Source organism: Perna viridis, chromosome 12 (genome assembly GCF_037379345.1).
Source record: "Perna viridis isolate PV_CMFRI_1.1 ecotype Kerala chromosome 12, ASM3737934v1, whole genome shotgun sequence".
NCBI lineage: Eukaryota > Metazoa > Mollusca > Bivalvia > Mytilida > Mytilidae > Perna > Perna viridis.
Genome location: NC_142456.1, coordinates 33,256,592 through 33,281,439, shown reverse-complemented (window position 1 = coordinate 33,281,439; position 24,848 = coordinate 33,256,592). Strand labels below are relative to the sequence as shown.

The 24,848-nt window shown below is 32.5% G+C and overlaps 1 protein-coding gene and 1 long non-coding RNA gene across 3 annotated transcripts; both read left to right on the top strand.

Moving 5' to 3' along the window:
* Positions 1 to 1,178: 1,178 nt before the first annotated feature.
* LOC148602108 (alkaline phosphatase-like) lies at positions 1,179 to 21,522 on the top strand. 2 transcript variants are annotated; one of them, XM_088555492.1, is made up of 11 exons: positions 1,179 to 1,343; positions 13,960 to 14,011; positions 14,818 to 15,038; positions 16,604 to 16,942; positions 17,625 to 17,729; positions 18,247 to 18,349; positions 18,534 to 18,674; positions 19,160 to 19,351; positions 20,202 to 20,306; positions 20,675 to 20,706; positions 20,980 to 21,136. In XM_088555492.1, the coding sequence occupies exons 1-11, from the start codon at positions 1,308 to 1,310 to the stop codon at positions 21,001 to 21,003; spliced, it is 1,350 nt and encodes a 449-aa protein (XP_088411618.1). In that variant the 5' UTR covers positions 1,179 to 1,307; the 3' UTR covers positions 21,004 to 21,136. The 2 variants fall into 2 exon arrangements, with proteins under 2 accessions (XP_088411618.1, XP_088411617.1); XM_088555491.1 differs by lacking the exon at positions 20,675 to 20,706 and having other exon boundaries at positions 20,980 to 21,522.
* On the top strand, positions 3,413 to 11,862 carry LOC148602109 (uncharacterized). The gene is made up of 4 exons (XR_015917158.1): positions 3,413 to 5,134; positions 5,822 to 5,910; positions 6,664 to 6,758; positions 8,534 to 11,862. It is a non-coding gene; the product is annotated as an uncharacterized LOC148602109 (long non-coding RNA).
* Positions 21,523 to 24,848: the final 3,326 nt, after the last annotated feature.

The following is a 24,848-nucleotide window of genomic DNA, read 5'->3' as shown; positions in this document are numbered from 1 at the left end:
CACCGGAAGGGTAAGCGTCCTCTGCGTTTCTAGAAGCACCCGCCGAGTTGCTCATAAAATGTCAAGTCCGGGGTAGACTTGATATGTTGAAATATAACATATCTAGACCGAAGGAAACATTGTTTGTTCGGAATGATTTTATACACCGTGAATCACCATTTGAATGGATTTGTACTTAAAAAAAGATTCTGATGTAACTGTTTTAACAACGGTACTGAACATCGAGATATCTAACTGGGTAAGTTTTAACTTGTCTCTACATTCAACACTTTTGTTCATCTCTTTTCGCGTAGAAAAAGAAAATAATGTTTTGTATTGACATGAAATGTTGTAGAGTAAGGAATGTTTGTTTCTTGTTTGGACTGCATTAAGTTATGGAATTATATTGAAATTCAGTAGACGTTTAAAGGATGACCACCATTTAAAGGCATTTATAACAACTCTATTGATAACGGATTAATCAAAGTGAAAGCGAATTAAGGTTGAAGACCCATTGTTGTAGGTATTTCAGCCATTTGAGGGAAAAAAACAAATTGACCTTATTGGCGAAAATCGAATAATTCTAGATATTTCGTATGGTCATTGTATTTCTGGCATGACTCTGGGTTTAAGATAATAGCGATTATAGTTTGTTTCCTCTAACTAATGGTTTTTGTCATGTTCTCTGTATTTTTCATTTTTACTTTAATTTTATTATTAGCTCCATTAATTCAATACATTATACACAATAGGACAATTCCTAGAAAAAAAATGTTTTCCTAAATCTCAATGTATAGTTATCCTCATGACAAATGTAAAAAAAACAACAAAATGTTTAATATTTAATATTGGATAACAAATGTAACTTCAAAAGGTGCAACATAAATTTCACAAATTAAAAAAAGAAAAAAAATGCAAATTTTGCAACTGTTTACTCTTTCTAACTAGATCGTTATCAACCAATCATTATTATGCAGTCTGAATAGGGCTTGTCCGTATATTGTCAGAACATAATGAATAGCATATCATTGAGTGAACTGAAATATCTGATTTTCCTTTTAAATTCATTTAAGATCTTTTCATTATTGCAAGTTACATAACCCAAATACCCTAAATGATATTTTAATTAACATAATTTGGGAAAAAAGTGTTTTTTTGCAATATTATCAAAGTGTTTATGCGCAAACGTACTATTTACTTTGAATTTACGACGGGTTACATGTATAAATATTTAAAATCATCGTCGATTAAACAATACTTAACAATTCTTTTTGTAGATATAGATTATAATTTGAGGAACACGTACATGTAGTATAAGGTACTGGAATATGACACGCCTTGGATATACATGTCTCTGGGTTCAGGTAGGAATGATCAGATATTAGAAGGAAAGGTACATTTAGTATGCATAATAGTTTAATATGCGATGCACTTGGCAGTGATGGGTTCAGACGTGTACAATTACCTAAATATTTTTCAGAATCGTTCATATGCATGCGTTATAACTGTAAAAAAACATTTCATACGTTGAGTATGTTGCTCTTGTATATTCAGTTGCTGAAAGAATACTATTATTCGTATCTTATATAATTGTTTCTGATTTTTTCTCTAGTTTTCTTTTCATTATGTCTGATATTACAATACCAACATCTACAATAACACCATCACCAGAAACAACAATAAAATCAAAATCAACTAAAACATGATGGAAAAAAAAGAGAAGAGAAATCAAATACAGGAAATGTATATATTCACTAAAGAACTTTACATTATGTTTCATAAATCAGCTCTTACATTTGTCACTTTGTATGTATTGTTTTGGTTATTTCATGTACTTTGTGGTGTATGTCTCTCTATGTTTGGTCTTTGTCCCTGGATTACATTCGTTTTATTTCCGCTGGAATCTTGGTTCCCTTGATTACTCTTAAGGCAAGGCAGGGCACATAGGAAAATACGATTGTACAAAAACACATACCACATTGTAGGTATTGAGAAGCAAATGATATCATGATATAAACAAACACAATTTATCAATTAAGTTATGCCAGAGCTAGTAGCGACTATTCTGAATTCGTAAGTCACCACCGTTGACTGAGAGAAAGGCTTTATGACCAGGGTTATAAGATAAAACGTCTCATACGCTACCTAAAAAAAATATTTTCGATACCAAGATTTTATTGAATTTTTTTCTGTTTCTGGCAATCAGTTTATCAATAACGGATTTTCATTAAGTCTACAAATGAAATTTTTGTTACTTGTATTTTACGCAGCATTCACCCAAAGTTTAAGCCTTTTTGAAATTCGTGGCTAGGAGTCACATCAAATTTATTGTATTTCTTTCTTTTTATGCTCATTTATGTATTGTTTATATGTTTTTTTTCTGTTTTGACCAATGGTTTTACTTATTTTACCTATATTTGTTGAAGTATACTGTATTAATGAACCATACTGAAGAGGGAAGTTTATCGCACTATAAAACCTGGTTTAACCCATATTTCATTTTGAACTGCCCGTACCACAGTCAGGTTCATGGCTGTGGCTTTCCAACTTTCCGTTTTTTGCCCGGATATTGCCATTTGTTATACGGACTAACCTTTTGAAATGCTCTTTTTGTTTACTGCCAATAAGTTCAGAAACTTTGTAATGACCCTTTATCAAATAATTTTCTGACTCGAAGAATGTGTGCTTGCACTACAGTTTTGATGATATACTATTCTTATCTTAGATCTATAGTCTTGTGAGAAACAAAGAAAGCGACCATTAAGGGCTTATTGAATTCGATGCTTAGAAGTTTAATGAATGAATTTTGTAATTCAACTTATGATTAGGAAGCAATGAGAGGTTGTATAGATATTTATAGGAAAAACACTAAGCATCAAAGAATACAAAAAAATGTTATTGGTTTAAAACGAGTTCTGCCCTAAAACGCATCGCAGTTCACTCGTGTTGAACTAATGTATATAATGAAATTCACTGTACATACATGTATTTAGCTATCTATTTATATAAAACTGTCAGTAATATTTACTTTGGAGACTAAATCAATCAACTGTTGATACTTGATATTTGAAATATGATAATGTTTGCTCAAGTACATTCAAGTTCTTGTCAAGTGTCTCGGATATTTACTTTTGATATTTGTATAAATACTTCCGAAAATATTGCTTTTGTCAGCTACTGTAACCTGAAGATATATGACTATGAACACTTTGGCGATGATATTATGTCCTTAATGTTTGGATCCCTTCAGATTATAAAAACATGTATGTGAAATATGTAAATTCCTAAGTAGCCGTTTTCAATCTTGTATTGGCGTTATGCCCATCGCAATTCTTTAGAGATGTTTAAAAGCATGATCTGTTGCGTGAAATAAATAATACTTTTATATATCTTGGTGATATTTTGGCCGTATTACTTCGAAACTATGTTCAAGATATCTACCCACAAGAACTTAACTTGACTAAGTCTAACAAAAGCAGTACTCGTACACCTTTCCTTGTTTTAAATATAACACGAGAAAATATCAGCCTTCATTCTGTTAGTTTTCTATTTCTAGATGGTGATATGCCCGAAGCACACATCTGCAGTATTGATATTTCACAACTTTTCCGCTTTCTCGTACTTGAAATATGTGTCGATTATAATGAACGCAACAGATTTCTAAAAGAAAATATTTAGTACCAAACGTACCCATATTTCAAAAACTTCTAAAAACATTAAGTTTTTTCACCGTAACAGAAGTTTATCAAAAAAAAAAAAAATAAAAGCACTTGCAGATTCTTAATGAAAAATGGTGTTGCTTACCCAGTTTTTTTAATGGAAATGTAGTCTATAGAGCACATTTTGTAAAAAAAAATCCGGTGGAGTTATAAAATTCTTCATATATTTATTCGTAAAGGATACGATTTACATATCATTGTCCATTCTTGGAACCATGTTTTTTTTCACAAATACAGACATCAAATCCCTTATTGCAACCTTACATAAAAACCTAAGTCTTTTTATTTGTATTGCTCTTAATCAAATCGAATCTATTTAGTAGTATTAATCCAGCCCATTGGAATTGTAGTGACCGATTATTTCTAATGCCGGTGATTTTGATGATTTTGTCATTCTTGAATATGCCCTGAACTAGCTATCAATAACTGGAATCGTTCTTTAATTGCACATCTCATTTTGTCTTTATATTGTTTGTTGAGGTAAACCATGAGCAGAGCTGTGGTTGGTTCTAGTAAAGCAGAACGCTCACCCTATCGGTGCACCTGGTCCATTTTCCAAGTTTTCAGTGGAGTTCGTGTTGCTCAGTCACTTTTGTTGCTTTGTGTGTATCATTTTGTTTATTTTATGTACTTTGTTGTGTGTGTCTGTCTTCTTTGTCGATTGATAACTATTGGATATATTACTGAGTGGATTTTATATTTTGTTCATTTTTGACCTTACTTAAAAAAAGATTGTTAAGCCTTTATAACACTCGAACGTGCCCCTTTCCACAATCAGGGGTTGCTGGTCATTTATGGACTTTTTGATTTATTTTGAATAAGTGTCATCGTTCTGTTACCATGGATTTTATTACTTTAGTTAAAGTAGACTTTCAGAGCAAATATATAGGTGTGTCTACACTAATTGAAGTCATTTTTTTTTTGGTCTCTTTTAGAATTTACTATTTTAAATAAGGTTTAACGAGTGTGGCGTTTAACAATATATATTCTTTTTTTCTATTTCCTATTATACTCTGGGTCACCCGCCCACAATTGGACAAGATATTGTGTTAAAAAATATGTGTCATTTTTTCGGCAAATGAATGACTAAAATAAAAAGCCTATGCCTCGACCATTGATTTATTGCGTTTGACATCATCTTCTGTCCGCTGAATTTGCAACTCCGCTTCTTAAAATTCCTTACGGGGATTCCCATCATAAACGTGTTTCTATCATGGCCGTCTTCATCGCTTAGCAACACCTAATTTGCATAATTTCTTTTCGATTTTCTTCGAGAAAAAACGTAGACCAATCAAATGGACTTCAGCCAAGACCGGAAATTTTCGCGCCGTTTTAATCACTTAGCGTCTGTTGAACGTCAGTAGCTACTAATAGTGACGGAAAATGTTCATGGAATTCGACTGGAGTAATTGTCTTTAGAATCACGGAATAAGAAAGTACGTATTTGTTTACTTTGTCAGACATTATGTTGACCCGTTGACGTCCATTTTTATTTTGTGTATTTTTCTGTTAATTTGATCATGACTGCTTTTCTGTCGCAGTCATATTTTAATTTCTTTCTTCAGTTTACTCATCCATTGAAGCACGATTGTAATTTCAGGTTTACATTGCCTGTAAAGTAATCATGTCACAATGTAAGCACTTATAAACTGAGAAATGCAAAATCAGTAAAGTGAGTTCCGAACTCATTTTATGTTTTCAAGAATCACACATACATCTAGATTTCATAAGTGTCGCGAGTTCTTTGTAAATCCATACTTTAAATAAAGAATGTTGGCTTCTAAACTTCTGCTGAGGTGATTTTACCGGAGACTGATGAGGGAAAGAAAGTGGTATTTATTTTCAATGCTGTAAGACCTGATTGAAGTTTAAACAGATCTTACATTGTCATTTACATACATGTACATATATGTAGGTCTAAATTGTAACCAACAGGCTGTTTTGCATGTTGCTGTTCATTCTGCACTATTATTTACAATTCTATTCATTGAACTGAAGAAACATCTAAAACCTATTGTATGTTGACAGTGTGCTGCAGTTCGTTTAATATTTGATGCAGTTTGTGATATATTTATTTGCTTGTTATATACATGTAAATTAACTATATTTTTCATGTTATTCAGAATTATGTGAATTGATTTACCAAATGAAGACCCATGAGATCATTAGTAGAACTGATTATAAAAAAATCTTGTCAAATAATCATTTATATGTAAGTATACATATCTGTAGATGCAATATTGAGGAATAATAAAAAAAGATCATAACTTTTTTTTCATTATTGCTATAGTTAGTTCATAATTAACGATATTTATGTATTAAAAATTTAATTATGTATGACAGATGATACTGAATTACAAATGACATCACTGTAAAAATTTTATCACAGAATTTGAAATATATTTAACATAATCAAAACACATCTTTCTAAATCTGTTATATATTGTAAATATATTCATTTAAGTAGCTGTCTTTGTAAGAATCATGCAAAATCTGGAAAATGCGATACACCCAAAAAAGGCTACATATTTTTATTTTTTGTAATTAAGTTGTTTTATGGGTCTATACTATGAAATGTGTAATTATTCATTCAAATCTGCCTGTTCTTAGGAGATAATCCACATTGAATATTCAGTAGATTCTATTGTTTTTGAGCACCATTTACAGAGTAATCTCCCTTAATTTTGAAATCTACTGTGCATTCTATATAATTTTTATCTCCTAAGAGCACGGGTTATATGAAAAACCATGAATCACATTTTGCATGATCCTTAGCTGGAGTGCTACTTAATATTCTATTAAAATGTAAACATGATCATGAAAGTAATTTTACAAAAATAATTTCTCCTGCATGATTAAATTGTATTCACAATTTATTGAAAGTATGTAAAAATAGCCATTCATGATTGCTATACAAAAAAGTAACTAGACTTGAAATAGAATATATAGCATTTCCTTTTTGCAGTCCACTCCACAATGATACAAAAAGAAACCGACTCAGTGCGTCAGAAGTAACTGAAGAGTAGATGAGAACGTGTTGAAAAGAAGTCCACGAATCATGTAAGGAAATAGTTAGGGTAACATACCTGCTTCTTTGTATCCTAGAATCTGTCACCAAGTGTGTGCACAGAATTTTCTAGATATTAAAATTAATGCTAAGTTAAGAAAATAGTGTATGATTTTGTAAAATGAATATTACAGTTTTGATAAATATTAAAGGTGTAAACCAAACAATATGACATTTACTATCAGAGATCTTAAACATGATGAGGATGGCTAAATAACCGTTGTTTTTCTAAGCTGAAATTACATTAACAGAAGGCTAACAATGTACATGTACATGTAATTGCTTCAGGTTGAAATAAAAGAAATTTGTGTGCACCTCTGTCATGACATTTAGAAATTGTTCATGTTTTCATTTCTACTGTCTCTAGAGTCGGTTTCGTACTTAGTTTCGGTGGTCTCAGAATAGAATAACACCGTCGACATATATCTGCCTTCCGGGCGGCACCCTTACAACAGTTGTCATGCATCCATCTGTCTCATATCACACATTCCATCCACACAATGTTCTTTTCTTTCTTCCTCAAACGTGGAGGCTCATCTGCATGACAAACTATGCAAGGTTCGACATCAGAGTTGTCAACCGTATCAGAGGTATTCCTGTTATTGTCATTCAGTGTCCCCCACCCCTTCCACCAAAATGTCATCATCTCCACATTCGTCTTCGTCCGTCAAGTCAATAATAAATGATGTCATAAACTCATCATCTCCGATAACATCAACTAGCCGTAGAGTTTCTTCTACCTTTTCCGCCACTTGTTTGTCAAATGTGGCCCAGTACCCCGCATTGAAATGAGACCTGGCCTCCTTGAAAAGCCTTATAACGTCATTCTTTTTGCGACTAGAATTGTTTCTAGCTACATAGCTTTTCAACTCAGACCAGACCATTTCAATGTGACTGAGCTCACAATCGCGTAGAGGAAGACGTAAAACCTTATGGCCGTGCTCCGATGCAAGCTCACCAATCACATACCTAGGACGAGGCTTATTCTGCTTCACCAACTCTAATAACTCAGCCTTGATTGCATTTTTGGGGTAATGGATATTGATCACAGAGGGAAGGGCACGTCCATTACCTCCACTGAATGGCTCAAAGACTGACGTAGACGTACTGGGCTCGTCCAGCCAATCTCCTTGCACTGTATGATTGGGGTTCAGCCAAGTCTCATCCAGGTATACAATATGACGGCATTCCCGCCTGAACTTGCGTAACGTCTGGGGATATTGATGTTGCCAAGACACAATATCTTGTCTCTCTCTGACAAATCGACGGCATGATCCTTTCTTTGAATACCTAAAAAAGAAATAAAAACATGGTATTGCTTAAAAAAGATAACAGATTACAGTGTAAATCCATAGTTGTATAGTTTAATTTACAATTGTACTTTAAGGATTGGTGTACATGGGATACTGAAAATGCAGTCTGTTAGATCTGTAAATTAAAACACTGTTCATGTACTTCTTGGTTAAGGTAAATGAAATATAAGTTCATCTTCTCTAAGTATTTAATTTGACCTAGGATGTATGAGAAATACAATTCTTATTTCTTTTACTTACATGTCGGTTGATCTCGTGTGCAACATGTACATGTACTTAGACTTAGATACAGGTAGTTATATTTTTTGTATTTTGAAAATAATTTCATTTAGTATGAATATAAGAAACTTTCTCATGTTTTATTAGGAATAGACTAATATAATTTTCCGAAAACCAAGCCGTTTAAACGTTCTCTTAACAGTAGACAAGGAAATGTGAATGTCTTTCTCTTCCAGGACAGCATGAAGCTTAGGCATTGTCACCGGCTCTGCCTTGCTGTACATGTTGTGGATAGTTGTTCTCACCACACTCTCATCGAGCTCATCCAGCTTCTTCTGTCGAACAACTCGCTTCAACTTGACATCATCACGAAGGGACTGCACAACATCAACCACTGGGTCTGCTTCTTTTGTCCTCTTTCTGATGACATTTTCTGACAATCCTAAAAGAAATAATTCAAAGTTGATAAAATTTTAAGTTCATGTATAGAATTACTGATAGCATTTGATTTTCATAGTTTATGTGATAAGACTGTTAACTACATACGTGTAAGTTATACATTCTATCTCGGACATGATTATCTTCCTTTTTTGTAATGTATGTTTACTTATAATCTCATCTTTGCAAAATAAGAGTATACTGTGAATTGTGTCAATTACCTGGTTTTTTCATTATAATCAAGTAGCACTCCAGCCAAGATTTAAGCAAAATGTGATTCATCGGTGGAAAGCCTGCATATTTTTGGCTTGATATTTTGCTTCAAATCATCATGCAGTGACTATGCAGAGGTGAATCATGGTGAAGAAAAACCCACCAATCAAGCAATGTTGTGGGTCTATATATGTCTTGATTTTTTTTTAATTCTAACTATTTGATAAGACGTTACTGTTCGTATAACAATATATTTTGAAGATATTTTTCATTGCTTGTACACGACATGCTTTCCCAGATAGGATATGTTGAACTGCAACTGGATGGAAAACCTGAAAGTGGTATATGATATATACCATATTTTCCTGTACTTGTATCTGGTTATACACGTATAGCCTTATTACCTGCAGCATGTGCTAGTCGAATTCATTTGCGTCAGGTCAGAAATATTTGATGTCGCCAGTAGTAGGTGACCCAGAGTTTACACATAATCATTAAATTGTTTTAAAAATAGTCTTGCATTTAAGACAACACATTTATTAACACAAACTAATTCTAGTACTTTACACTGATAATATAATAAGACAATCGTCATCGATAAGTAGAAATATGAAGTGCTACACAAATGTGGCCCCTTAATTTGAATTCGGATAGGTTCTGGAAATTCACTCCATATAACTCACAAATTAAAATACATAATGAGGCTGGTAACTAAATTGACCGTGTTTATAAGATCTACAATCAGAGCTGCGCTATCTCTACCAATATATGTACGTGAGAAATCATATTTGTTCAAGATGTGGTTTTTGTCTAGGTGTTTTTGTTCCTTTTGTGTTGAAATAAATGTATCAGATGAGTACACGTTATTTGATTATGTAAGAGGCAGTTACTAAGATCCTTCATCATTTAGTTATTCATTTTACGCTTTTATGCATCATGTCATTATCATGCATTGAATTCATCAATTTTTGTTTCGTATGCATGTATTGTGTGCAATATGAATGTACATAGGACTGACGATTCAAACATTTTATACAGTTATTGCTTATATTAAATTTCGATATTTTGATGACTAATGAAACTAACTAGGGAAAAAAAGATTTAAAAACAATATTGCCGAAACAAACGTGGGAAGTCTTTTGCCGCTTTTGCATTCCCTGTCAACGAACAAGTTAAATAAAAAAAATCAGCAGTCAAAATTTCAATTTTCACTAATGTTGTACTAAAACATTTCGTTAGATTGACAGTTCTGAGTTTTTTTCTCACAGGAGCTAGCAAAAAATAAGTAACAAATAACAATTACATGACATTTTGATTGATATCCGTTTTACCAACCTCATATTATTGTTTTCAAAAGAGCTTCTACAGGTAAACAAACACAGTCAAGTACGTTGTCATTTAATTTTGAAGATTCGGTAATACATTTCTATTTGTAATCAAATAATAGTATTTGTATTTCAATAGAAGTCATTTGGCCAAACCATATATACTTTAGATGTAAATGCTTAAGGCATATATGTCTCTAGGCAAGCATTTTTTTCCCAATTTTAATATTAGTTTCTATTTAGATCCTTTAGATAAGAGGCCTTTGTATATAATGTCATTTTTTATGTGTACATTGTATTCGACAAAACGAAAAAAAAAAAAAAAAAAAAAAAAAAAACGCATTCGATTACTATTTGTACTATTAATATAAAAGTTTTCAAGGGTACTGGACAAAAGGTCATACATGCTTGTTGATTTTGTTATACTATACATAATAATTTTCGGTCACTGCCTGTTACCATTTTTGAATTTGAAAGCCCAAACTGTAATTTGAAATTGTATACAGTGAATATGACGCGTTGATACGTGTAAATCGTACATTTATTTATTAAACTTCTATCTCTTTTTTTTTACTTTCGACATAGTTCTCAAAAAGGAAAATTGATCACCACAGAATGATCAACACCGGGTTGATCATAAGCAAGTTGATAACGAAAAAAATGACCATCAACAAGTTCGTCACAGATCTTTATGAATCGAAGGTTATTACATAATGAATGTTAATGAAAATGTTACTATATTACTCTAATCGTCATAGGCTATTTAAAAAATAATACAAAAAATCCGAGGGAAATCCAGCCGTATAAGGCAACTGCCATCAAATTTTATTTAGGAACCACAGAATTGTAAAAAAAAAAATAATTAGAATAAAGATCATGTACGTTTCTCCTTGAAAACTTTCCTTGTCACTTATCCTACCGGTGCACCCGATTTTAATTGAGTCCAAGTTGCTCATTTACTTTTGTTACTTTGTATGTATTATTTTAGTTATTATTTTTGTTGTGTTTGTCTGTTTTCCATGTCTGGTCTTCGTTCCTGGATTACATCCTTTTGATTTCCGCTAGAATCGTGATTCCTTCATTACTCTTACTTAAGGAGGTAGACGTAGGGTAAGGGACACAACTCTTAAAAATCATTGGAACGTTTTTATATGCAGCATTTTACATCAAACTTATGTACGCGTCTAATTAACTTGGATTAATTTTATTCTGCTTCAAACAAAAGCTTGAGAGGCTTTGCTGAAATTAAATATAACACAAACATATCACTGATTTTATGAGTTATGTCCCATACCCTTGGTCTACCTCCTTAAATAGCAATAGCTAAACATTTACTCTATTTTGCTCTTAATGAGTAAAATTTCCATGCCCTATTTGTTTTTGGTCTTGATGCTTTTTTTGATATGTTCATTTATCAAATCAATGTACTTGAAATACAAGGTACCTAAAACATGTTCTTGACCGTGGCTCGGAAATGATAAAAATGCTTGATACAGCATTGTATTTCATTCCAAGTTCCTAAGCGCGTACAAGTATGTATTTGTATTTTAATGATATATGTCTAGACTGATATTGTTTAGTAGCACTACCATAACTTGATCAATAAATCAGTGAAACGTTTGAATATTGTTTACTTAAATAACCCATTAGATCAATTTGTATATTTCATTTTTGGCAACTCGAGAGAAGGCCTTAACAACGACCTACAAATAAACAAAAGAAATAACACTAATAGTAGAGGACGACGTCCGTAAAACAATAATCAATACGAATTTGACCTATGACCTTAGAAGTAACAAGAGCCCGATTTCAGTCTGACCAGAAGACTTGTAATTCCGATCAAGGATCTTTACTAGTTTTGTTTCTTTAACTAGCAAATGTTCACGCATAGTTGACATCATACATAATGAAGAAAAATGGATTTTAGTCACAGTAAAACCTTAACAAGCATAAAGCTGTCATTATATTCCTCATCCTCATACAGGTTGAACCTGCCTCATATTAACAAAAAAACATAATATTAAAATAAAATGAATGTATAAATACAAAAACATACTGCAATAGTTTGTTAGAATATTCATGTAATAGAGATATAAATAATTTAACATCAAGTTATTATTAAAAAATATAAATAAATTAATAGCATATGGAAATGTCTGATTGTTTTGTTTGGTATTGTTTGAATTAATCATTGGATAAATGAAAATGAATCATTCGACATGTTACTATACAACTATTCGTTGATGTACTTTTTATTTTTTTTTATTTTCGTCAGAACGAAGAAAAGAAAAAAAGAGCTTATACATGCTGTTTTAAATTGTTTGTGATTTGAACTTCCATGTGTACTGTCATGTTTTGATCTGTTTAACACATGTTAAGTGTTGCAAATCTGAACCTACATAAAAGTAGCAAAGTTAAACATGCTTTTTTATACATGAATTCACAATTTTTTGTCTACATTTTCCTCTTTTGTCGAATTTCCTTTCTACGTTTTGAATTTAAAATAAACCTTTTGCATGTTTCGTCGATGGGAACATTTTATTGGTTTGACGTTTACAATACAGCGGACAATGTTTACGCGGTTCTAAATTTCCTTAAATTCGCGGAGTTTTGAAAATAGCGAAAATAAAAGCTCGCAAAATTTTAGTCAAGATTATTACGTATAATTTAATTTCATTAAATATAAAAACTTAAAATCTTTAAAAAAAATAAATTGCATTTATCATTAATTGGCTGATAGTAATATTATAATTACAAATATGTATATAAACCAAGATATTTCTGAAAACCAACGTTTCAAGAAAATTTTAACACACAATATGTGTCAAAATTTTCTTGGTATATTTTAGTCCTAGCCCTAGGCTTAACCTAATGGTTTTGAAAATATTTGCAAAAAAATGATGTGTTACCCCTATGGTTTTTTTTTAGTTACGGCGGCATGTTTTTTTTTCATGGATTTAAAATCCATCCAATCATTTTGTGCAGGAAGAAATATAACAATTTTCATTGAATTCTGTTTAATAATTAAAGAGGTTAAGATTTAAAAAAAATGTAAACGACGACGACGACGGACGCTAAGACAATATGTTTAACGACGACGGACGCTAAGACAATATGTTTAGGTTCTTCCATAATCAAAAATCTTATTCGTCAACATTTTCATGATGCATATAATATATAATATTTAAATATGATTCTAACCATGGCTCCTTTTAGTTTTAAAAATCCAGCTTTATTTTAAACAAAAATTAATACAATATTTGCATTGTTAAGGTGCAATAGTCTATATCAAGACACTCCTCATATCCTTTCTACGGAAAATGTTTAACGGCCAAAAATAAAAATTAAAACATAGTAATTATGTTTACATCATTAAACATATACAGATACAACAGAAAACGATCAAAGGATTTTATTAAATTTTACATGACATTTTTTATTGAACATCATTTTGTAAAATTACATCATGTACTAGTCTTAAAGGTGTCGAACATGAAATTGGGACATCCTTTAGTGAGAACACTGAGTTATGGCAAGGCTTGTATTTCATGTAATCGCCTGTAATAATTTATTTTATATCTGTTATATTCTATTTATGTCAAACAACAGGTTCTAGTTTTCAACTCATTCAAATAATTTTGCAATGTACAGGATTTAAATGCTTATTTTTATTATTATTTTGACAGCTTGCAGCTGTGACTCTTGTGTATGGACTTCCCATCAGCCAAAATATAGAAGGTAAGGATTAATCGGAGCCAATCAAGTTGAAATGTTATCGCCGTGACCAGTTGTAGTTGTTCCGTTTTTTTTTCTTAATGCTAATACATGTAACTTGGTTAACTAACAACAACCCAACGTATTCTTTATTTAAATGGTGGCCATTTTCATGGTTTAATTCAGTCGAAATGTTTATCCACGTGAAACTATATTCGTGCATTTGAGTGCAGTTTCTGTTCATTGCATGACTCTTAGCGAAATAAAATGTATTGCTGTAACGGTAAAATATATATTCAGCAATTGCCGCAGTAAATTAAAACATAGTTAAGTGCTAAAAGAATATAGCAGTGGAAGAAGCATGATATGACTGCATTGGAAGTGTCACCCGAATGTTTGTCAAATAACAATCACGAAATATAATCTGGTTCCCTTGTCAGTATCATAAGCGACCCTAGGATCGCTCAAAATATAGACTCAGGTCACCAGCGACGGATATGCACAATATATGAGTAAATTGCCGCTTATGAAATAAAGTAAAAAAACAAGATGAAATTATCTAAATTAACTTATTTATTGTGCATTTGTATCGAAAGGTAATCTAAGTAATTTGAAAGAAATGTTCAAACGTTGCTTTTTTAAATTCGAATATTAGCACGTATAAAATAAATAAGAAAACATCATATCCACTCAGCCAATCAAAAGAAGAAGACGTCACTGGTGACCCTGGGTTATATTTGAGAGAAACTGGTGGAACGAAAATATTACTCGGGCTGCCTGATTCTAATAAAGACTTTTACGTAAAGTTAATGGTCTCACTTTTGTTTTAGACAGTAACACATGGAATATCAAAGCCCAGGCAACACTGAACGAGAAACTTTCTTACGTTCAAAATACAAATGTAGCCAAGAATGTAATTTTGTTTCTCGGAGATGGTATGGGTATTCCAACCGTTACAGCCAGTCGAATATATAAAGGGCAACTTAATGGTGGTACTGGAGAGGAAGAAGATCTGATGTTTGAAAAGTTTCCATTCACTGGTTTAGTTAAGGTATGTTAGTTCAAAGTAATCGTCATAATAATATCAACAGGGATCAGGCAGAAATATGTTCACTCGAGTGGCTGTTCATAAATTGGTTAAATGAGCAATGTTCATATATACTCAGTCGTATTCCATATTGTGAATATATGAATATGGCTGAGTTTTTAAAACTCTTTAACGTCATAATTCAGTATGTGTCTGTAATTCAAATTGAAAGATTCACGGTCTTTAGGTATAAACTTTTGAAATTGATTGCAAGATCCGCCAGATAACTTTATACTAATATCAGATAAAAAAAAAAAAAAACAAACACAAATAGATTAGAAACAAATATATGTGTTCTTTGTCTTTCTAGACTACTTCACGATAAAACAACTTTGAATATTTTGATTGCATACAGAATCACTTAAAAAAATCAACAGCAACCAATTTTACTTCGAACCAAGTATTTGTTTAGCAATCAAACAGATAAGATTACTGTTCACATAAACGATCATCATTACAGTGTTTTCTCATGTTATAATGCAACGATAAATTACAATTATTTGGCAATTGAATGGTGTGTAGGGCTTGTCTGTCTCTTTTAACGCTAACTTATTGTCAATTAGACCGATTTACATATCTGATTAAATTTAGCCCCCCGATGTAGAAAAATTCAATTTATATGTGTTTTACTTTCATTATTTGGTTATGTTTTGACCCAATTTATACTGTGCTAGCCAATGCACTTTTAAAAGCAGAGGACGCTTACCCTAACGGTGTACTTTGTCCATGTTCCCAGTTTTTGGTGAAGTCCGAGTTGCTCATTTGCTTTTGTTGCTTTGTATGTATGATTTTAGTTACTTTATGTTCTTTGTTGTGTATGTCTGTTTTCCATGTCTGGTATTTGTCCCTCCTGGATTACATTCATTTGATTACCGCTATAACCTTGGTTCCCTTGATTACTCTTTAGCTAAAATTATATAACGAAAATTAATGGATATGGTGAATTTGTCAAAAAGACAACAACTCCCAACGGGATGTCAAGTTTGTGTACATGCTCTCTCGTTTAAACGTAAATTTTACAGATTAAAACCCTTGTTGCATTGTCACTCTTTACTAGGATCGACTTTCTGCTTTCGTAACCATTTGGCACAAGCATGTACACTATATAACCTTTCCCTATTTCTATTAGGCAATGACATACCTTAACTTAATGTTGAACTTTTCAATACACCCAGAATGGAAATATTACAGATACACATGTACACATGTATCAATGTGTCTAAATTTTCAAAATAGGAATCTAGAACACAAATGTCATTTTATAATTACGTAAAATGAATATATCTAAATATAAATTCACATATAGACATTTATTCACTTTAAAAAAGTAAACGGAATTTTGTTTTGACCTTTAAATGATATAACGTGAGTTTCACATGATTGAAAGGTTCCCGTGAATTAAATGTGAAATTGCGCATGATTTAATTTTAAGTACATGAAATAAATTTGTTTTCTATTTACTTGACAACTGAATATCAAATTAACATGAAATGTTGCATTTAACATTTCCAAATTTTCTTTCATTACAGACCTACAATACAGACCAGCAGGTTCCCGATTCTGCTGGAACAGGCACAGCATTTTTGACCGGTGTTAAATCCAAGGCTGGCACTGTAGGTTTGGATGACAATGTAGAGTATGCCAATTGTTCAACTGGAGTTAAAGTCACATCAATACTAGACTGGTCATTGTTGGAAGGAAAGTCGGTGGGGATTGTCACAACTACACGAGTAACACATGCTACTCCCGCCGCATCTTACGCACACGCTGCACGGCGGGGCTGGGAAGGTGACACAACTTTAGATAGTAGTCAACCAGGCTGCAAAGATATTGCATATCAACTTATCATGGATAACCCAAATATACAGGTACGCGTAAGTTCGTATATTAGGAAAATGGGTATTATAGCTATGGTATTTATTTCCTACTTGCGGATTATAACACCACCGTCTTTTCTTCCAAATTTCGCATAATGAATTCGCCACTCCCTATTCCTATTCTCTATAGCAACCTCATGTCATGTATCATATTGTGTTACATTACCTTCTTTTATATCATATTTCAAATTTTAAATCTTCAACTATGCAAAATCGTTTCGGTATAATTGAACTTAATTTTGATGTAATTATATTGTGTAACCCGCATTCGTTATTCTATTCATTTACAATCCTCAGATAGTCGAATTCATACTTCATCCCCATTCTTGAGCTCTCCATTCTACACTGCCCTTTCATCTCCGCTGAAACCACAGAACCGGACGCTCTTAACCTACCCATACAAGCATTCTAAAAAACTATTAAAAATCCGTATTTGTGGGTCAAATGCCTATAAAAGTTTTTGTGAAAATGATGACGTTAACACGTCTGCTAAACTGTGTTTTTTTCAAATATTTCTATGATGTTTGTTTGGACACTGAATGAGTAGTAACATACATGTTATCACGTACAGTTTTTGTTTTAATTGGTCAGTTCATATTTGGGCGTTATAACTGACAATAAAGCATTCGTTGTTGTTGTTGTTGTTGTTGGTATTTATATGGAATGTTGACAGGTAATAATGGGAGGGGGAAGAAGATTCTTCTTGTCAGAGAACGAAACAGACCCGGAACTCAATACAACACATAGATATCAGAGGAGAGATATGAGTCTGCTACAGGTAGGCAAAAGAGAAATCACGCAACAATTGCATTTCCACGAGAAGAGGGTCTGTATTTACTAGAAAGAACTATCGAGAAATCGTTTTATTAAAAAAAAACACCAGGTGTTGCAGATGACGTTTTATAACAAGTTATATAATATTTGTAGAGAGTTTGGTCCCTATTCAACTATTCAGCACTTTTTGACAAAAATATAAAAAAAAAACAAACAAACAAAAACAAAATAAAAAAAAACAAAAAAAAAACAAAACAAAACAAAACAAAATAAAAACAAAAACAAAAACAAAATAAAATTGCTTCTTTGTAGTTAAGAAGCGTCATAGTAGGGCCGTGACAGCGTATTATGGTGCATATACCAGGTTTGGTACTCCAAGTGATATATCAATTATTCCGAGAAGTTCAAACAACACTCTTATCCTCATGATATATAACTTTTTGATCATCATGATAAAAATGGGTTATTTTTCCTTCTGCTGTTTTGTGAATAACGATTTTATATTGTCTCATCTAAATAAGGAATGGATCAGAGACAAAGAAAGCCGAGGAGTATCGCACAAATACACATGGAACAAGCACGGATTTGACAATATAGACCCAATTAGCACTGATTATGTTTTAGGTAAGTTTAAATTAAATTGTCAGTGAAAATGTAAGTATAAAGAAAACCGACATAAATAAACACCTGGTTACGCGTAGTACTCAGGAAATAAATAAACACACATAAAAAGAGTAATTCAATTTTTGATTTCTCGTCAGTCTTTGACTATTAAGTTATATTTTAGATCGATATTTTTCTGACGCAGGTTTGTTTGAATCATCCCATATGCAGTATGAATTCCAAAGAGATAACACTTCAAATGGCGAGCCTTCTCTGCAAGAAATGACAGAAAAAGCTATACAGATATTAAGTAAAAATCCAAAAGGATATTTCCTTCTTGTTGAAGGTATGATTTATTGTATTAGATACATATGAAACATGCTAAGAAATATAACTCAATATTTAAACCCATGTTATTAGTCGGGAGTGTATCTTTTATCAAACTAAAGTAAAAAATTAATGTGGATTATCAACGTCACATGAACATGCGCGTTTTTTTTTGGAAAAGTGTGTATACTTTAATAAATATATACTGTAGTGCGTGGTTCATAATGTTTGGATATAGACTTGTTTTTTTTATGTTTTTCTATAGCCTCTCAACAAACAAAAACATGGGACTGACAGGACCAGCATGGCTATGTGATTGACAATTAATATAACCTAAAAGAACAGAACAAAATTAAAATTAAAATAAACAAATGAAATAGATGAAATGAAATAGATGAAATGAAATATCAAAACATTACAAAAAAAAAAAAAACGTTTCTTATCAACTCAAACAACGAAAATAACAAATGCAGAACGAAAAGCTCTAGCTTTATTTATTTGTAGGTGGACGGATCGACCATGCACATCATGCTACCTATGGACGCCGAGCATTAGAAGAAACTGTGATGTTTGACAAGGCAATCACATCAGCAAATCAGATGACATCAGAGAGTGATACACTAATAGTAGTAACAGCAGATCATTCACACGTGTTTATGATGGGAGGTTATCCATCTCGGGGAAACGATATTTTAGGTAGGATGCAGTACGAGATGTTTGTTTGTTGGGGTTTAACGTCCGAGCAGCAATATTTCAGCTATATTCAGACAATGAACATGAAATGGATGACAAAATGAACATGAAATGAAAAAAAAAGGATGGGTCACAAGGATAATAGGGTCGACAAATTTTGATTGCCACTGGAAAAAGGGGGGATGGGTAAGGTAGGGCAATTTAGCCTCCTGTGGCGGAGCGCAAAGGTTCCTACTCCTATCGAATACCACAGCAGGGTTTTTTAACGTGCGAGGAACGTGGCATCTTTCCCAACACGGTGCACCACTATGGTTTGCGGTCAGGTTTTCCGTATTATAGCCTGACAACCCCAGCATGTAACACGCCAGGGGTACCCCATTCCACCACCTGGGGCACACATCCCAGTTGCTCTGTGGGCAGAGCGCCTAGCCCCCGGCTAGGTTTCTGAGCACTATTTAGTCGCCTTATACGACAAGCTTAGCGCTGCTGCAGGCCTATTCTTTTGACACCCGGACCTGCACGGGGCTGCAGTACGAGAACCAGTAAACATAGCTTGTTACCATACCTAGTCAGTTATACATATTATTGTATTTGCTATGATGTTTTTATCATTCAATCACTAATTAACCAAAATTAATATGAAATATATAATGAAAGCCGCCCCCTGAGATATTCATTGCAGGTACCTCCAATGAACATATTTACCATATCCTGTGCATTACTTTGTTTGTAAGACGTTTAAATGGGTAACATATACTATTTGTTACCATGCTTTTGTACAAATATCAATTACTAGATTCATGCAGTTATTGCATAAACCTCTGTTATTAATGCATCATATGTTATTATACAGGGCTGGTTGATGGTGATATTGCTGATGATGGGTTACCATATACAACCCTTGTTTACGGCAATGGACCATACGCTATCCGCGAAAACCTTACTCATATTGATACAAGTAAGTATAATACGTTTTATCTTTCATGTTTATATTAAGATATATATTTTTTCGGCACAATTCCATTAGCACCTGTCTATGGAATGTTTGCATCATAGCTTATGCATTTCCTGTCAAAGCTGTACGGATGTTATGTATTACAATTTAGCTCTTGGAACAATGTTATTTTCCCACAAGATTAAAGTTGTTACTTGAAATATTTAACGATCATCATCATAGATATGCTGATCGTAAAGATGTAGACATCTCAACCAAGGAAACGGACATGCGTTCAATGTAATTGATTTCCCTTTTAGTATAACTCTTATTGAATCTCCAGAAAATAATTGAGGATGCTAACCCTTAGGACGCACCTATCTTTTTATCAGGGGATCCTGCATATCCAAAGATTCTAATTAAGGTCTGTATGATTTTACAATACATACTTTCTGTTAAATGTATTATTCATTTATGAAATGATTTAATAAAAACAGTCTTCAAAGCGAATTTTCATATTATATTTTCTGTGTTGAAATGGCTATATACTGTGTGTTAATCATTATCCCGTATGTTGGGGACAAACATTGCATATAAAGATGCCTGGCGTACACAGATGAGAAACGAAAAAAACCAGTTTGATAGGTGTTATCTTTCTTGGTGTTTGTTCTAATTTTAAGTCTTTGTTTTACTTCAGGGAGTTATCATTTTAAGCAAATAAGCCCTGTATATCTCGAGTCAGAAACCCACGGTGGCGAAGACATTCCAGTTTATGCCAGAGGACCGATGTCTCATCTGTTTACCGGTACTAATGAACAAAACTTTTTACCACATGCCATGGCATACGCTTCTTGTGTCGGTCAAAACCAGGAACATTGCCAAAGACAACCTACAAGCAACAGTAATACAAACTCCATGAACTGGTTGGTTATATGGGTGTACTTTGCTAGGGCACTGAATTATGTAAATGTATGATGTGTGTAACTTTTGATACATCCCTAAAGTATAACGTATAAATATGTATCTTAACACATATTCATATCTAAATTTTGAAGCAGTCAGTAGTTCATACTGATGAAATAAATAATACACAAGAAGCATAAAAAAAACCCCAACAAAAACAAAAAATAAACAAAAACAAACGAATACAAAACAAATAAACAAAACAAAACAAAACAAAAACACAATAAAAAAAGAAAAAAATCAAACAAACAATACATCCAAAAAAGCAAAACAACCGACAAAAATATAATCAACTAAAACCCACATAAAATTAGACATGAAAGAACAACTGGTTGGACTCCATCAAAGACAAATGACATAGACTCATTTTTTCAAATATAATCAGCGTCCACACATTTTAAAAATTGATATACTTTCAGATTTTGCAGAAAGTGGTGTCTAAGACACGATTATCATTCAACAATTTTGATTATTTCCATGAATAAAAATTAAGAACAACATCAATGATACTCAACTGGAACTGAGTTATTCCTCTCTGTTTGTCTCATTTCTGATGAAATGGATTCAAAGTTCGGGTTAAAATAGAACACTCACCAATTTGATTTATAATTATAGATAGTTAGAAGTTATTAGCAACTACTGAACAACGGAGTAGGCGGTTGTCGATGGTAATGAAAAAGAACCCAAAAAAATAAATAAATAAAATAAATAAATAAATAAAACAAAACAAAATGTAATATAACACAAATAAAACAATTAAACAAAGACATGACAGAACAGAACCACACGTACAAAAAAAGGAAATACCACTTTGAAAGTATGTTACTTACTGCACATTATATCATATAGTGGGTTATGTTTTCGGGTGCTTAATTTCGCGATTTGCTAATAAGTCTTTTTTTCACGTCAATAGATAAAGTCTATAGGAGATAATTGGGAAATATTTGAAATTTACTTTGGCGACCTGTAATATCCACTAGTCCTAAAACCTCGCGAATATAGCGAAGTTTCCCGCTATATGGCTTTTAAAGACCTCAATTATAACCTGTTTTGTCACACATTAAAGCAGTGTCATTTACATAAAAATTATATAAAATCAGTAGACTTTGATGAACAGTTCAATTTTGTATACAATTTTACGAAATTTGTAAATTTGAAACATACAAAGTTGTGGATACGTTGACAAGACAGAAGTATAGTACTTGTACGGGGAAAACATTTGATTCGGTGGTATATAAGTGGAGGGAATTGGGATGGGATAGTGTATGGTGGATGGAGATAGTGAATTGAGAGGATTGGAAAAGTTTTATTTATCTGTTGATATGATAAAAGTATTAAATGTAATTAAAATAGCAGTTTGAATGTTAAAGCATTTTAAAAATATAAAAGTTATTGAAAGCAGTTTGAATATTTGATTAGAGTAATGCAATGGGGATACTCTGGGAGATTAAGATTATTCTACGTGGAACGGGGAAATCTAAATATGGATTTGGGAGAGAGAAATGGGGACAATGGGAAATGGGGAATGGGGGTGGTACATGGTGTAAAATGGAATGTTATACCATTCGAAAGCTGCATTAACATGTATATTCTAAATTCTTGAAAATCGCTAGATTTTTCCTAACAACAGTCCTTGCAGACCTATAACTACACGTTTAGATATTTAAATCATTGCAAGATGTAATTCATAGAAATAGAATATTTATCAATATCAGCAAATAAGATCCGTCTGTAATAGGATAATACAGATACATTGACATCCAAAAACATGTCCTGAACGTAAATACAGAAAACCAAGTCGATCTACATACATCAAAATTGAAAAAATAGATTAAAACCGAAAATGACGGAACAAAACGTAATACAAAAAAGTAAAGCACTTGCAAAATGAATTCCTACAAAAACCCTGGAGTGACATCAAATGATCCGGAAGAGTAAGCATGCCCTGTATCGCTTGCGGTACCTTGCTCTTAAAATGTATACTTACCTTCCGTTAGAAGCATCCGTCAAAATGCAAGTAAGTAGAATCCGGTTATAGTCTAGCAACAATAGTACTGCGCCCCCGACATCCTCACGAAATTACAAAGAAAACATTAAATGAAGTGCATGTAGGCAGATGCATTCATTATTGACTAAATATAGACCATGAACAAAATGTACAAACAAAATATTCTTGTAAAATATTTCTTATTTGACGACAGCACAACAATGAAGATTACATGTTGTGATATAATGTAATCTGAAACAGCTTTGCAAGATGTTATGCATCACGGAACCGACATATAATTTTAATGAGGTAGACCAAGGTAAGAGACATAACTCTAATAAATCATCGGAAAGTTTGTATTCAGCATTTACATCAATCTTAAGTAAGCATCAAAGTAACTTAGACTGACTTCATCCTGTCTCAAGTGAAAGCTTGATAGAATTTGGTGAAATTAAATGATACATACATATCACTGATTGCATGATTTATGTCCTTTACCCTAGGACTACCTCCTTAGGTTTTAATCTTTTTACATCTTTGTTTATATTATGCTGTTTTCAAAATACATCTCTTAACCATAACTGTAGATTAAATCTTTAAAGTGATTTTCCCATAAAACAATTTTGATGAATTATTATTGATTTTTATATAAAATGATGTTTTTTCTATAAATTGCAATATGTGTTTGTTGAGGAAGCAGACCTGCGGTAAGGGGTATAACCCTTCAAATTAGTGATATGTTTGTATCGTATTCAATTTTATAATGGACGATTCTGATATAATCAATTATTAAACTTGTTTTTATACATTAAATTTATGACGATAATTCCTCAATGAGTAGGTTTATTGGTGCAATATTATATATTAAGATTTTGAATTTTGAAATGAAATTTCTCCAATCAGTAAATCTATGGGTGCAAAAGAAAACCTAGTAAAATATGTATAGTCGCGTTTTAGAATGAACAAGATTTGAACTGTTCCTCACAGTGTTGACGAAACAAGATAAGGAATGTAATCTGTCTGAGATTCAACGGTTATATAATCAACAGAAATAGAATGTCGCGACACAATCCTGTCTTACAAGAAGAATTTCAGAAGTATAATATTGTTTACGTACATCAATGACTTACATTTGACACCCACAATAAAGATTTCTTTACTTGATGTTAAAAAGGCTTCCTCATTATATGTGAAATACTAAAGCTAATTTAAGGCATAACTTCATGTCCGAAAGTAATCATGATTTGATTTTCGGGTATGAGGTTTCTATAGCTACTTTCCAGATAGGACATGATAAGTTTTCACGCTTTTCTAGGTTGGCAACTCACCGAACAAGATACTCAATGAATTTACTCAGACACTTGCATTTTAACCGTTGAACTCGACGGCACAGTAGGAAATGCTTGCTTCGTCAAAAGCGCCAGATATCAGTAATTATTTTCCACATATTTTGATGTAATTCTATTTTATAATATTATATGGACCGCTTCTGTATCATTGTTTTTTTTTTAATATTTGTCATCTGATAGATTCCGTCAATTAAGCCGTTTTCTGATTTGCTGCCACATTATTTTCCCGGCGATATTCTGTAATTGTCTTACTTCAAAATATTACAT